This window comes from Cydia amplana, chromosome 6 (assembly GCF_948474715.1).
Source record: "Cydia amplana chromosome 6, ilCydAmpl1.1, whole genome shotgun sequence".
Classification (NCBI taxonomy): domain Eukaryota; kingdom Metazoa; phylum Arthropoda; class Insecta; order Lepidoptera; family Tortricidae; genus Cydia; species Cydia amplana.
Window position 1 is genome coordinate 19,523,866 of NC_086074.1, and position 13,999 is coordinate 19,537,864.

The 13,999-nt window shown below is 35.8% G+C and overlaps 1 protein-coding gene across 1 annotated transcript in view; it reads right to left on the minus strand.

The window, feature by feature from the left end:
* Positions 1-501: 501 nt before the first annotated feature.
* Positions 502-13,999, minus strand: part of LOC134649045 (uncharacterized) — a 45,662-nt gene continuing 32,164 nt past the window's right edge. Inside the window, exons 6-11 of the mRNA XM_063503756.1 lie at positions 10,833-11,283; positions 5,932-6,110; positions 3,591-3,689; positions 2,922-3,162; positions 2,253-2,458; positions 502-1,939 (exon numbers count right to left, since the gene is read on the minus strand). Of these exons, the coding sequence (XP_063359826.1) occupies positions 758-1,939; positions 2,253-2,458; positions 2,922-3,162; positions 3,591-3,689; positions 5,932-6,110; positions 10,833-11,283 (2,358 nt within the window). The 3' untranslated portion in view covers positions 502-757. The remainder of the gene's footprint in view (positions 1,940-2,252; positions 2,459-2,921; positions 3,163-3,590; positions 3,690-5,931; positions 6,111-10,832; positions 11,284-13,999) is intronic.

Below are 13,999 nucleotides of genomic sequence, written 5' to 3' on the forward strand. Positions count from 1 at the left end.
CATTTAAGTTTAAAACTAATGTTTACAAAAATGTGTATTTACAAGAAACTTTTCCCCTTAGTGTTGATGAAAATACTGAATAGGTAATTGCATTTACTTAATACCTAACAACTAATACGAAATCTAATTATTATAGTTTAATATTTGGTAACACTTTGCTGCATAATGAAGAAATTTATGTAAAACAAGTGAAAGTTACAAAAATGAAACAGCTAAAACCATTTTCAGACTAGATAAAAACTTCTATATATACCTCTACTAGATACAGTACATCCATTATGTCGTTGTATGTGAATGAAATCACGCGTGTCACATTTTATGATCATTTCTAAAAGGAAAATCAGAAAAAACTGTTGCCGAAATTAGAACTCGTAACCTGTCCAGTAACACTCTTGGCAGTCTCTTTGGAAAAATTCACCGCGGTCGGACTCAAACTTAATTATTCAAAAACTGATTTCGTTAATGGCCCTGTTTAGTACAAAATCAAACTTGTATTTCAGTGGCTAATGGTTTCAATCGCACTTCCTTAAGGCGAATTCCTTAAAGTCAAAGAAATAAGACTAAATACTGAAGTCACTTACAATCTACAATTTACACGAATACAAGTCGATCGAGCTAATTTTCGAGACGATACATCTTATAGTTAACTTTCAAATAAAAAAGTTACCAAAAGAAAATTTTGGATACGCAAATAGGACACGAACTGGCAAGGACCTCTGAAGATAACTTCTGTGAACTTTTTGATTTCTCATTTCTGTCAAGAAAACCTGGATTCATCAGGAGAAGAGAGAGATCTGGGCTTGGAGGCGTTAGCTTCAATAGTGGCAGGAGTAGACCGTCCTTTCCTCCACTCCGAGGCAGAGTTCTGGCTCTTATTATTGGTATAAGTCGACGATGTGACTGGTATCTTCTGGGTCTGCTTAATTTTCAGCTTGTTCAACCACAGATCTCTGGTCTTTTTATTCCCCAACACGAAGAAAATAAAGAGAACGAAACCTTGGAAAGTTGCAGTCAACGTGAAAATATACGCCGCGACAATGTTTGAAGCAAATAGACCGAAAATCCAGGGTAAACCAAACAGGAAGACCAAGAGACAGCTAACCGAAGCGCATCTTAAGGCTTCATTAGAATCGCCGTGTCTCTGGATCCTTCTAGAAGCAAACACGGAACGAACTATTAGAACAAATAGCGTCCAGTTTGCGAGTAACATGATAGCTATAGGCGCGTAAACCGTCAACCAAAGTCCAAGTCCGGATGGATAGCAGAAGCTTGAACTTGGAGACATCTCCTCAAACTGACCTGAATAGGCATGTGGACTAGCGGCAAGAAGTATTCCTACTATTGCGCATGGAGTCCCCCAAGAAAATGCCGAAGCTCTCAACAACTTATGAGACGCATCCCTAGTAAAAACTAAAACCAGTCTCCTGTATGATAAAACAGCTGCCACAAGCATCCAGCAAAACGATGCTAGAACGGAATAATGCAACAAGACACCGACTAACAAACATGTCACGTCGTAATGATCGAAATGGGCGAACACTACAACTAAGAAACAGACTATTAGAATGAAGATTGCAATGCAGAGTTGCAACCAAATCTTGTTACTGAAGTCTCTTCTCCAGGATCTAAATATAGCTGCTGTTATACCAACGCAAAGTAACCCAAAGATAGACAGAACACATCCTACGATGGAAAGGACTTCTAAAACCGCCTCGTTTCGCTCTGAGAAGACAGTCTTAGGTACCAGGACCTCAGCGAAGTGGGTGAGGTGGTCGCAGCGGCAGGTGTCCAGTTGGCCGGGTTGGGAGGACGGGATAAAAGTGCAGCCATCTTGTGACCAGTAGCCGGAGTTGTCGTCGAGGAAGTGCCAGTAGGCGCAGCTGCGGGTTTGGTTCCGTTCAAGGTCGCCTGCTATTGGTCGGAGATGGATATCTATTACCTGAAATGAGAATTGGAAACTATAAAGTTTTTTGTATTGTAGTGACTATGAACAATTGAGCAATAATTAGAAAACAAAATAAATGTATTTCTTACATTGAATATTTAAGTGTCAGAGCAAAAAATAGTGTATTTAGATAAGAATAAATAAAAACAAGACAGCGGGAGAGAAATAAATTTAGGAAGTAAGAAAGACGGTGTAGTCATAAGAAGAGAGAAAGCAGAGAGAAGAAAAAGAGAAAAAGAAAGCGAAGTTGGAAAAAGAACGAGAGATCGAAGAGAGACAGAGAGATAATAAAGACAAGACAACTTACTTCCCCATCAGGAAACTGGGTGAGATCTTCAATCTTGATGCTAAGAACTCTGCTGTTGACAGAATAGAGCCCATGGCTAGGCATGAAGGCGCGGTCGTTTCGGAAGACGACGAAGCTGATGCGACGGGATGTGTTGGCGACTGATTCTGGAAGGTGAACGACTGCCTCACTCTCATCGACGTATAGGTGGGTGGCGTTCACTTCTTCTGTAATTTGGAAAAAACACAAAGTTGGGCAAGTTCCAATTCTAGAGAATCTGCTTATAGCTTAGTATTTTTTGGTCTAACATGTAAATCACATATATTGTGTACAAATACTGAGGACATAAGTACAATAGGTATTTAATAAAATTTACATTCATTTTGATTAACAGATCGACAAATAACAGAAAATAGCATTACTCTAATACAGTGTGAGCAACTTGGAAGTATTCAACTTTTTTTACCACCATTTTGTTTTGGCGGCAAAAATGACAGAAATAAATTTGCTACGACTACGAGTGTTTGCTTTATTTGCTTAGTTAATGGCTTCTGCATAAACTCACTTAAAACAATCTCAAACACGTCTGCACTAAACACCTCATTCCACTCTGTGCAGCAATCTTCACTGGACTCTCCGGACTCGCGTCAGCATGACGATGTTGTTGGCAACGAGTCAAAAAGAACTTACCGGAAATAATCTCAAAGGCATCAGCAGAGAACACCTCAGCCCCAGTACCCTGGGCAGCAATCCTGAGTCCTTTCACCGGACTCTCCGGACTCGAGTCAGCCATAAGCATGGCGATGTTGTTGGCGATGGCCTGCGCATGGTGAGAACCATTCAGGTCTACTCTGGCGGCCAGTTCATCGACTAGGTGAAGTAGTTGGCCGGGAATCACTAATTCATCTTCCATATCCAGGAGTGCATCCACCTGAAATATAAATATACTCAAGTTTTAAGCTCGGATATCTAACGGTTTTAATTCCAGTGAATATCTATTACCGGGGAGGGCTCTGTATAAATCAGTATGTAGAACGAAAATATTATGTTTAGATCAGAAATATGAGTTTTATGCCTATTTAATTTAAATCCGGACACAAAAATTAAACCACCTATATTATTTTGTGACCCACATGGTACTTATTTATATTTTGTTGTTTTGTTTGTTTTGTCTTTTTTATTAATTTTTTGTTTTACTGTTTTGGTCTTTTACTAATTGTTTTTATTTTTTGTTGTCGTTATTTAGGGTCCCTATATCATATATTCCTATATATATACTCTTTAATAAATGACAGCACCTCAAATTTCAAAGGACAGATAAGCTTCAGTTGTGCTTCAGTACTAGACAATTGAAATTACCTGATCAACAGCGTCACTAGCGGTGTCCATCATAATGGAAATGGTGTCATTATTGATCATTGCTTCCAAATCGTCCAACACTTGCTGTAGCTGTTCCTCCTGAAATTTGTAAAGAAAACATTTTGGCATTAGAAATGCGGATTGTATGTTATCTAGACACGCGGTAGCGTGTCCAGCCAAATTCAAAGAAAAAGGAATGGCGACGCAGCAACCGTGTGTAATATTACACAAACCATTTCGAGCTACATTTAACCCCTTCACAACTTGAAACCTATTTATTCAAATTACAATTAAAGATAATGAAATGGAATGACCCCCGTTCTGAGTCATGGCTTGTCCAACAGGTCTCCATCGCCATACAGCGGGGTAACGCTGCAAGTGTGATGGGAACCTTTGGACCCGGCATGGCTCAGAACGGGTTTTAGTTCTTAAGTTTTGTATGTACCTTTATATTATTGAAATAAAAATTCCCCAATTATTTTTAAATAAGTATTGAAAAATAATTACAGTAGATAAACTACGTTTATTAAATATAATATTTATGCTTAAAAAACGTTTTTATAGGACGCTTAATACATCGTTAGCAAATTGTCACGTTGTTCTTTCCCAGTCCCTTCTCTAAAAGCGAAAGGGAGGGCGTGCACAATGAAAGTCTAGTGCATACGTAATTTCGCAATAAGAGTTTTTGCGAGTATGTCGTTATTCACCTGAGTATTTACCAAAATATTCTTAAGTAGATACGACATTTTAATCAATTAGGTAGCAGAGATAAAGTAACATTTAATGAGCTTTCCAGAGCGATATGGTTATGTTTCACATGCAATTTTATCATGCAATACAGCCGAATGAAGAACATGATAACCAAAATTAAATGAAACAACCCATGTTAAAAAAATTAAAAAAAACCTCCAATGATACTTGATCCTAAATTATAGTTGAAATATAGGAAACATGAATGAAATGTAGGAAACAACAGAGCAGGTTAATTAGCCTGGATAATTAAATTGTAATTGATGGACTTATTTCATTGCCTTCTCTTAAAAAAATATTTGTATTGCCAGCTAGGCTATTTTGTAGATTCATTACCGTAAACTGGACTTTCTTTGAATGGTGGGGAAACATATTGATTATCAATTTTTGAAAAATAGGGACTTGGGTTTTTAACGCAAGCTTTTTTATAATTTGTTTTGCTAGGTACCTTAACAGAAATACATGATGAAAGAGTTCAGAAACCAATTCCTTAATATAGGTAGTTTAAAAATCGATGATCAATATTTTTTCCTTGCGTTTCAAAGTAACCCAGTTTACCGGTACCGTATTAATGTGTTGAATCTTTAGACCAACATTTTTCAGTACACCCAGCAAAGATGTATCTCTTTTCTCTTACCGGTGGTCTAGGCTGTGCAGTAGTAGTAGTAGTAGTAGTCAGTTCAGGTGACGGCGGTTCAGTTGTAGTGGGGGGTGGTCGTGGCCAGAACGTTGGAAGAACAGGCCTTGCCGTAGACACGTTTTCTGTCGTCGCCACTTCTTCCGTAGTCACTTCATTGCTATATGATGTGTTGACCGTGGTTAGTTGTGTGGGTTCCGTGGTTGTGATTTCTTCGGTACAGGGGGTGTTTTGGGTGGATTCGAGACTGTCATCCTGATTTCTCTCCATGCCATCGCTAAGCTATAATTTTTTGGTTAGTGTTAGTGGCATGATGGATAATGGTAGACTTAAAATAACACAGGAGTGTTGTAGAAATAACAGATCTTATTGAAGCAATATTTTATAGACATATAATCCGATGCAATACATGTGTAAAACACTTTTTGTGTAGGGGCTATCCAATAGCTCATTATAGCCCATTGCCTTGAGCTACCAAGACCTCACTCGAGAACAGCGAATATTTCCACTTTTGAAATTGATCAAAAATCTACGGCGCTTGTGGTTTTGTAATGAACTTTCTAAAACACTCCAGGAGAAAAGGCATTTTGTTAACAGCATGTATCTTGCATTGTCATGCTTCGGCAGTGAATTTGCCATGCAAAGCAATATTGATAAGCGAATATTAATATTTGTTATGGCAGTTTTATTTTTATTTTAAACCGAACTGACGGCTGTTTTATCACGTGGATAAATCCAGCCATAATACGCCTGCAGGTGTGTTTGCGAGTGCACTTTCTAGAATGATACTCACAGTGTAGTAGTTTTTGACTCAGCCGTCGGCATGTAGATAGTAATATTAGTCTCCTTGCTGGTGCCGGTCTCTGACGCCGTAGACCAGTTATCAGCTTGGATGATGACAAACAACATCTTCCAGATGTGTTTGCGAGTGCACTGGTCTAGAATGATACTCACAACTGTAGTAGTTTTCGGTTCAGCCGTCGGCATGTAGACAGAAATATTAGTCTCCCTGCTGGTGACGGTCTCAGACGGCATAGAGCAGTTGTCAGCTTCGGTGATAACGAAAGAGACGCCGGTGTTGAAGTCCCCTGTGCAGGTGTGGTTGCGGCAACCGGTGGTGATCACGGAACGGCCTGGAAAACGATGTATGGGAATTTAAATATCTGTGTGCTTTGAAAATTCAGAGGGACTAAAATTAAGTAATTAATCTTACAATAAGAATCTTATCTTATCTTTCAATTCACAAAACCCAAAATTACGAAATAGTTATGGCCTCAAACATTTTGTCTGAACAGATGTCAGCCCAAACATTTTTCGCGTTTTGGGGATTGGTCCCATAGTAAAAGAGACACCTGATTCACCTCGCAAAATTTTAACAAGGAATTCATTTTTATTTGGTCTACTTCATAATAATAAACACAAGGATTGAAAAAACCCCTTCGGCCGTGTACGTAACCGACCTTTCGTAACTGGTAACGAAGGAAGAAAAAATGATCTTTGTACGATACTGGTTTCGAATAAAGATTATTTTTTCTTCGTACGTAACCATAGTTACGAGAGAAGAAATTTTCTATTTGAAATTACGAAAAAAGACTATCTATTCCTCATACGTAACTGAGTCAAAATGTTTTAATCATCAATAGCTACAAAATTCCTATGTGACTTAATAGAACTAAATTTACTTGTGACGGGTTGAAACAAATATTATTGCTTTCTGCAGTATGACCGGTTAGAACAAAATTTTGGTGTGACGAGTTGATCCTAAATCGGGAATACGATACTAAATTATGCCCTTAAACGGATCATTACATTATGCGCCAAGCAATTATTTTAATTCATTATACAGTTGCTAGTGTACTAGGTGCACCAAATTATAATTAAATGATAATATAGATCTATTAAGCCTTTCTTTGTAATTAACTAGTTTTTTCCCGCGGCTTCGCCGGCGTACTAAGACTACTAAAAAATGAGGTTTTCCCCAAACAAACTTTGAACCCCCATTTCACCCCCTTAGGGGGTGAATTTTGAAACATCCTTTCTTAGTGCACCCCTAGACCTTATAAGGAACCTACGTGCCAAATTTGGAATCTCTAGAACTAGCAGTTTGGGCTGTGCGTTCATATGTCAGTCAGTCAGTCAGTTTCGTTATGTAATCTAGTCCTTACTTAGTCTAGGCGAAGGATCGTATGAAGAAAATTAATTCTTACTATGTAACTGGTTACGAACCACCTTCGAAAGATGGTGACTGATTACGTACGAGAAAAAAATGATCTTTATTCGAAACCAGTATCGTACAAAGATCATTTTTTCTTCCTTCGTTACCAGTTACGAAAGGTCGGTTACGTACACGGCCGAAGGGGAAAAAACTCCCCGTATGAGCGATGGTTTATACAATACATTACATGATAGCCAGTCAGATACATAGATATTCGCACAGTAATAAAAGACATTCATCATTGTTGATGTTTTTTTCTTATCCTGATAGTTTTATATACAAAATGATCGTAAGCGGCCAATGAACAATAAAGGATGACTCACGCTAGAACGGTCTGCGCCCAGGCCGAGGGTTTTGACATTTCTTTTTCTATGACAGGTGATTGATCACGTGATGCTTTCTATAGAAAACAGAAGTGTCGGACGCCCCGGACCGTTGTAGCGTGAATCATCCTTTATGTGATTGAGCAACGGCGCACTTGAGTACTTGAGTAGTCCTTTACTTATAAGTACAAGGCTTGAAATGAGTCCAAGGTTTAAAAGTAAACCATGATGATACACAGGTTCATTTAAAAGTCAATATTTTCATGAGATCATACACATATCATATGCGTAGTAAGTAACTGACTGCGGAATACAAAAGTGCCTGCCTAAAGGTAATTAAAACACAGCGAGAATGAAAAATTAGTTATAAGCAAAAAAATGTTGTAAAAAGAATATGAATGGTGCCTATAGTCATTAGGCCTAATATGGGAAACTGAAGGGTATCTTCGGTACTTATATTCAGTTTTCTGAATATGGGTTAAAGATAATGAAGTTTAATTGCGTAAATAAGTATGGTCGAAAGTATTAATTTATGACCCATTTAGTGCCTTGTCATTGTCACAGTGACAATCGATATGAAAGTCCCTAGAGACCTCATACTATTGTCACTATACCAAGGAACAAAATGGGTCATAAATTAAAACTTTCTTTGTACAGGGTAGCAACTGTAGACCCTATTTAGATTGTCCAATTTCAAATGTGTCTACAGTCGCCATCAGATATATCGGAGCGGCGAAGGCGCTCACAAATATCTGAACATGCCTCTATTGTCAGGGCGTTAGAGTGCGTGTTCAGATATTGTGAACACCTTGGCCATTTCGATATTACTGATGGCGACTGTACAACTCTCTTAAAAATAAACAAATTAGATTTAAGCGCTGATCTCTCCACACTTAAGGCGTAGGTATAATAAATAGTAATCAAGATCTAGAGCGTTTAATTGACGACTAAACAAAACAAGGAATGAGCACGATTACGTGCGCTTAAGGTGGCATATATGTTTCACTTTGTCAGCTACTTTATTGCACAATATGTATTGGACGAACTAATTAACTAATTCAAATATGGTGCGACATGGGTTCAATGTATAGGTATATGATAAGTTGCTTTTAGGCTCAATTATAATATGTTAATTTTTTTTAATAATATTATATTACGCAAATCCATAATACTTAGGTTCACATTACGATTCACCACTATGGTCGATCCCAAGATATTAAAAAATATACCAATCGTATATTTATTTTTATTTTCAGCTTTTGTGCAAATACTTGTATTGTTAACAAATTTGTTAGGTGAGTTTTAGATCTATTTCATGAGCCATCGAGCGAAAGGCAAAAAATATGGATCATCAAGATTGCTAATTTTTTTTGCAACCGTATCCGTATTTATACCCAAAAAGCGCTGTTTTTTCAAAAACTCTGCTGGCTGAACCTGCTGCACCTTAAGACTATCACTCTTACGTAGAGGTAGGTAATATAATTTTGCTCCGAGTCTGACCCTTGGTGCTCTGAACTTGATACTCGGAACTCAATGAGATAATTTGGCGCAATTACCAAGTCCATGCTGCGAGTATTATAATTGGATGAGTTTCATGTTTGCAACACAAATATTATTTTTTATCACACTTGCTCGTAAAAGGTGTTATTTATTACATAATTAGGCGATGCGGTCCGTAAATGCTAAATTTTGACCTAGTGCTGTAGGTAGGTAATGTATTTTTTATCACACTTGGTAGGCGATACGGTCCGTAATGTACGTACGAAATTAGGCGGAAGTTTCATTTATTTCCCTTTTTTCGTGATGAAACATATTGTGTGTGCCACGAGCGGTACAGGAATTACGAGCTCTTTCGTAAATTCTTGTTTACCGCCCTTAATAAACAATGTACCTAACTTTCAAATGTTCCGCGTGAATGCCATATAGATTCGTAAAAATGACTATACATATTATAGAAAAATCCAATAAACCGTGCCGTGCCTTTTAGCGATGTGTTAATAGTAGTTTATGCAACAGTGATATAATAAGGGTTCTTAAAATTCAAGGGTCGAAGTTACAAAACGAGACGTAGTCGAGTTTTGTAAAAAAAGACCCGAGAATTTTAAGAACCAATTATGAGCTGTTGCATACATTACTTTTTCTATGACAGCTGCAGCAAAAAAAAAAAAAAAAAAAAAAAAAAAAAAAAGTTATTATTAAAAAAAAAGAGTTATTATTAAAAAGAAAGAGTTATTATTAAAAAAAAGAGTTATTATTAAAAAAAGAGTTATTATTAAAAAAAAAGAGTTATTATTTAAAAAAAATTGAGTTATTATTTAAAAAAAAAATAGTTATTATTGTAAATGAAAACATACCTCTTTCAATCAAGATGATCGGAACTTGTATCTTTAAAAAAAATAAAGCAGTTGTATTATACTCATAAGATGACTGCTAGCAGTCATCTTATGAGCCTATAGACAAAGCATTCAAATGACATTGCTTTAGATATCACTGTCAGTCATTTAATTGACACATTTAAGTGCTGGAGTAGAAAAAAAATATTAGTCATGTCGTAGTAGGTAAATTCCAAGATATAAAGATAGTTTAAGTATCTAGTACAATTTAAAAGCTAGCCCTATCGAAAGACGATCTAATCTATAGCCGATGAACTAAGAAAACATACTATGAAGTACCCGATAAATTGTTCGATATGATTTGAGATAACAGTTAGTTAAACAGTGAATTTTTTTTTAACCAAGCAATCGACTGGAAAGCTCGTCATTAAATCACGATTGTATAATTTACTTTTTCTACTCCAGCACTTAAATGTGTCAATTAAATGACTGACAGTGATATCTAAAGCAATGTCATTTGAATGCTTTGTCTATAGGCTCATAAGATGACTGCTAGCAGTCATCTTATGAGTATAATACAACTTCTTTATTTTTTTTAAAGATACAAGTTCCGATCATCTTGATTGAAAGAGGTATGTTTTCATTTACAATAATAACTCTTTTTTTTTTTAAATAATAACTCTTTTTTTTTTAAATAACAACTCAATTTTTTTTTAAATAATAACTCTTTTTTTTTAATAATAACTCTTTTTTTTAATAATAACTTTTTTTTTTTTTTTTTTTTTTTTTTTTTTTTTTTTTTTTTTTTTGCTGCAGCTGTCATAGAAAAAGTAATGTATGCAACAGCTCATAATTGGTTCTTAAAATTCTCGGGTCTTTTTTTACAAAACTCGACTACGTCTCGTTTTGTAACTTCGACCCTTGAATTTTAAGAACCCTTATTATATCACTGTTGCATAAACTACTATTAGAATGATATCTTACCTAAAGCCACTCGTTTAATTCCTGGCAACCCATCGCCAGAACAAAAGTACGCCGGTCTCATATACATCACCTCCAAACCTTCCCAGTACCCTGGAGGCACGACCTTCATTGTCGGGTTCAACTGCACATGGAGCAATACAGTCCTTCCATCCAGAAACAATCTCTTTATCTTCACCATGTATATAACATCCGTCTCTTTAAAAGACCCTTCACCAGAATCATCCCCAGTAGATCTTTTGTAGTTCTGAAGAAGCCCCTCAGCCTCATGGCCATTAGTGGTGGTGATCTCTCCGAATCTTTCGACATACTTGGTTCTGTAGTAGATGTATTCTTTGACTTTTCTCTCCCAGATTCTGTATTGCTTGTCGATGTTTTCGAATCTGTATCTTCCTCGCAGTCGTATTTTGATAGCGTAGAGGTTCTCAACGTGTTTCTCGCGGACGAAGAGGACCTGACAACGAAACAAAGAAATAATTAATACAATATTATAGCCTTCTAATTAATAACTAATACCACAACTGCTGCAATGAACTTAGTAATTCTTGCATCACTAAAATAAGACCTATTTAAAAGCGTGACAAATGGCATGCTTATAATTCCTTCAAAGCTCTTTATTTTGATATAGTTGTACTTGTTATGTAGATATAGGGTTCGTCCACATTGGGTTCGTCCACACTATCCTATTAGCCATAAACATAGGAGACTAGTAACCAAACTATATTTTATCAAACTACAAAAGATTATAAACTCAAGCAGGTTATATCTGAACTACTCTGCAACAAAAGGTTATATGTATCGTTTCAAGGGAGAAAAAGAAGGTCCCTTAAAAATGGTCTTCCTCAGGGTAGTGTACTGGCACCAGCACTTTTCAATATCTATACGAACGACCATTCAAATATCAAATATCAAATATCAACATTTATTCAGCAAATAGGCCATAAGGGCACTTTTACACGTCAATATGGAATTTACATACAGCAAATTTAAAAATACAACTAAGCCGCAAATATCAAATCAAACTAACATAGAGATGTATAAAGCCTCTAAATGTCGAATTACAAAAAACGCAATAACAATAGTATTGAAAAAAAAAAACACAAAGATACAAAAACTATAATCTAAAATTATTTAGAGATGTAAATGTCTCTAAGTGTCATCATAACTAAAAGATTACAATCTCAGAGCATATAATACTAGAGAGCGGACAAGCCGCCGGCGGCCGTGTCGCAGTTGTTAGCTCATTGAGCATACAGTGCCGCCAGTTCGCCGTCCGTTGTTACCGAGTATGCACGCGCGCTGTTCACCGAAAAACTTCTGTTTTTTACCAAAATGCCGAGTTGTGCAATAATTACTTGTAAACATCGCAGTGATTTGATTAATTTCCAGACCAATGGGATCACTTTTCATAGGTTTCACTACTTATTTCAAATAAAACCACGAATTCAACGTAATATTCCGACTTGTATCCATGTAAGCTTACACTTGCTTGTCATTTAATATGTTTCATTATACATTGCTGCTGTACAAGTAACATGATTGCAAAGTACAGTGTTTACGCCGCAATGAACTGGGTACAAAACGATTCACTCAATGAGAAATTTTCTCATAGTGCAGCAGCGATGTGCTCCGCTTGGATAGTGCTGTGCGGCACCTATAACACGTATCGATAAAACCAGCCCAGGGTTAGTTGACGCTAAAAATAATTTAAAAATTTCAATATTACTTTTACAAGGTTACTGTCTTTAATATAATATATTATTATAATATTATTTAGTATAAATTTTGTGTAATTGGTTACCTAATGGTATGTATGTATGTATGTATGTATATACTTTATTGCACATGGAAATAAAAACGAGAAACATAGTTACAGAGTAAATTAAATACAACAAAGGCGAACTTATCCCTGTATGGGGTCTCTTCCAGTTAACCTTTGAGGAAACGAATAAACAAAAGTAACGATGAATGACAAACAAAAACAATAGTGTACAATCACTAAAATTAATGAAATGCAAGTTTTGAATACACATTGCTACAAATAATATATATAAACATAAATAGAAATACTTAAATAAATAAAATAAAGCGTATAAGTACATATAAATATAACCTAAATAAAATAAATAAATACTCAATATAAAGTCCGTCAACCAAATCTTGTCAGTAGTAAAAGGCGGCAAATTTGAAAAATCGCGGGTTAGCAACACTGTGTTCAAATAATTCCAAAACGCGTGTCATCTGTGTTTTATCTGTGGAATGTGGATCGTGAACGACAGCCGTCACCTTATTTGTTTTCATTTGGTTTTCATTCTGAATCGTTTCTGTTTCAAGAGATATTTCTGCTGTCACCATTAAATACCAATACATTAAATAAGAATAAGCAAAGCTAAGGGGCCTACAATGTACAATCATGCTCGTTGGCGTTGATGGTAAACATTACTAAAAATTGAGGTTATGACAAGTATTGGAAGAACTCTTTCGAACTTTTAAGATTATGTTCAGTTTTTTTGTTTTAGGGTTAAAAGGCATAAATAAAATTAAAACGTATACCTAAATCTATCCAACAAGACCATAAATTGTGTCCTGGAAACCGTCCATAGGCCCACATGTCTAATATTTTCAGCAATCAGTTGTGACTATTTACAAAGGTAAACCTTTTAAACAGTATTAAGAGCCTTGATTATATCGCCGTTCTTTCGCAATATCTACCTAATCCATACATGTTTGTTGCAGGATTAAATCTTGCCCAATATAAGGCGTTCGTAGTAGGTAGTATCTTTTCAGACAATACTTACCTATGGCGGTTTATGTACGTGTACAACGCAACCAAGTCGAAAAGTGACCCTTATCTTATTTACCTTTAAATTAAATAAACACCCAAATATCAGTTGTTTTATTTTTAATATGTATATTGTACAATATATACCAATCAAAAAAATTACACAGGTATGTCATATTCATCCAGAACAGTACACTAATTTACATTAACAAGTGGCATATTATATTGTAAATAACAAATATATGCACTATCTAATTATCTGCATTTTGATATGATTTTATTTTAGTAAACTTAGAAGACATAGATAGGGAACAAAGAGAATATAAGCAGTTGTTTTTGATATCTTCAAATTTGTTCATCATTTTGATTAACATTGTTTTAACATCGC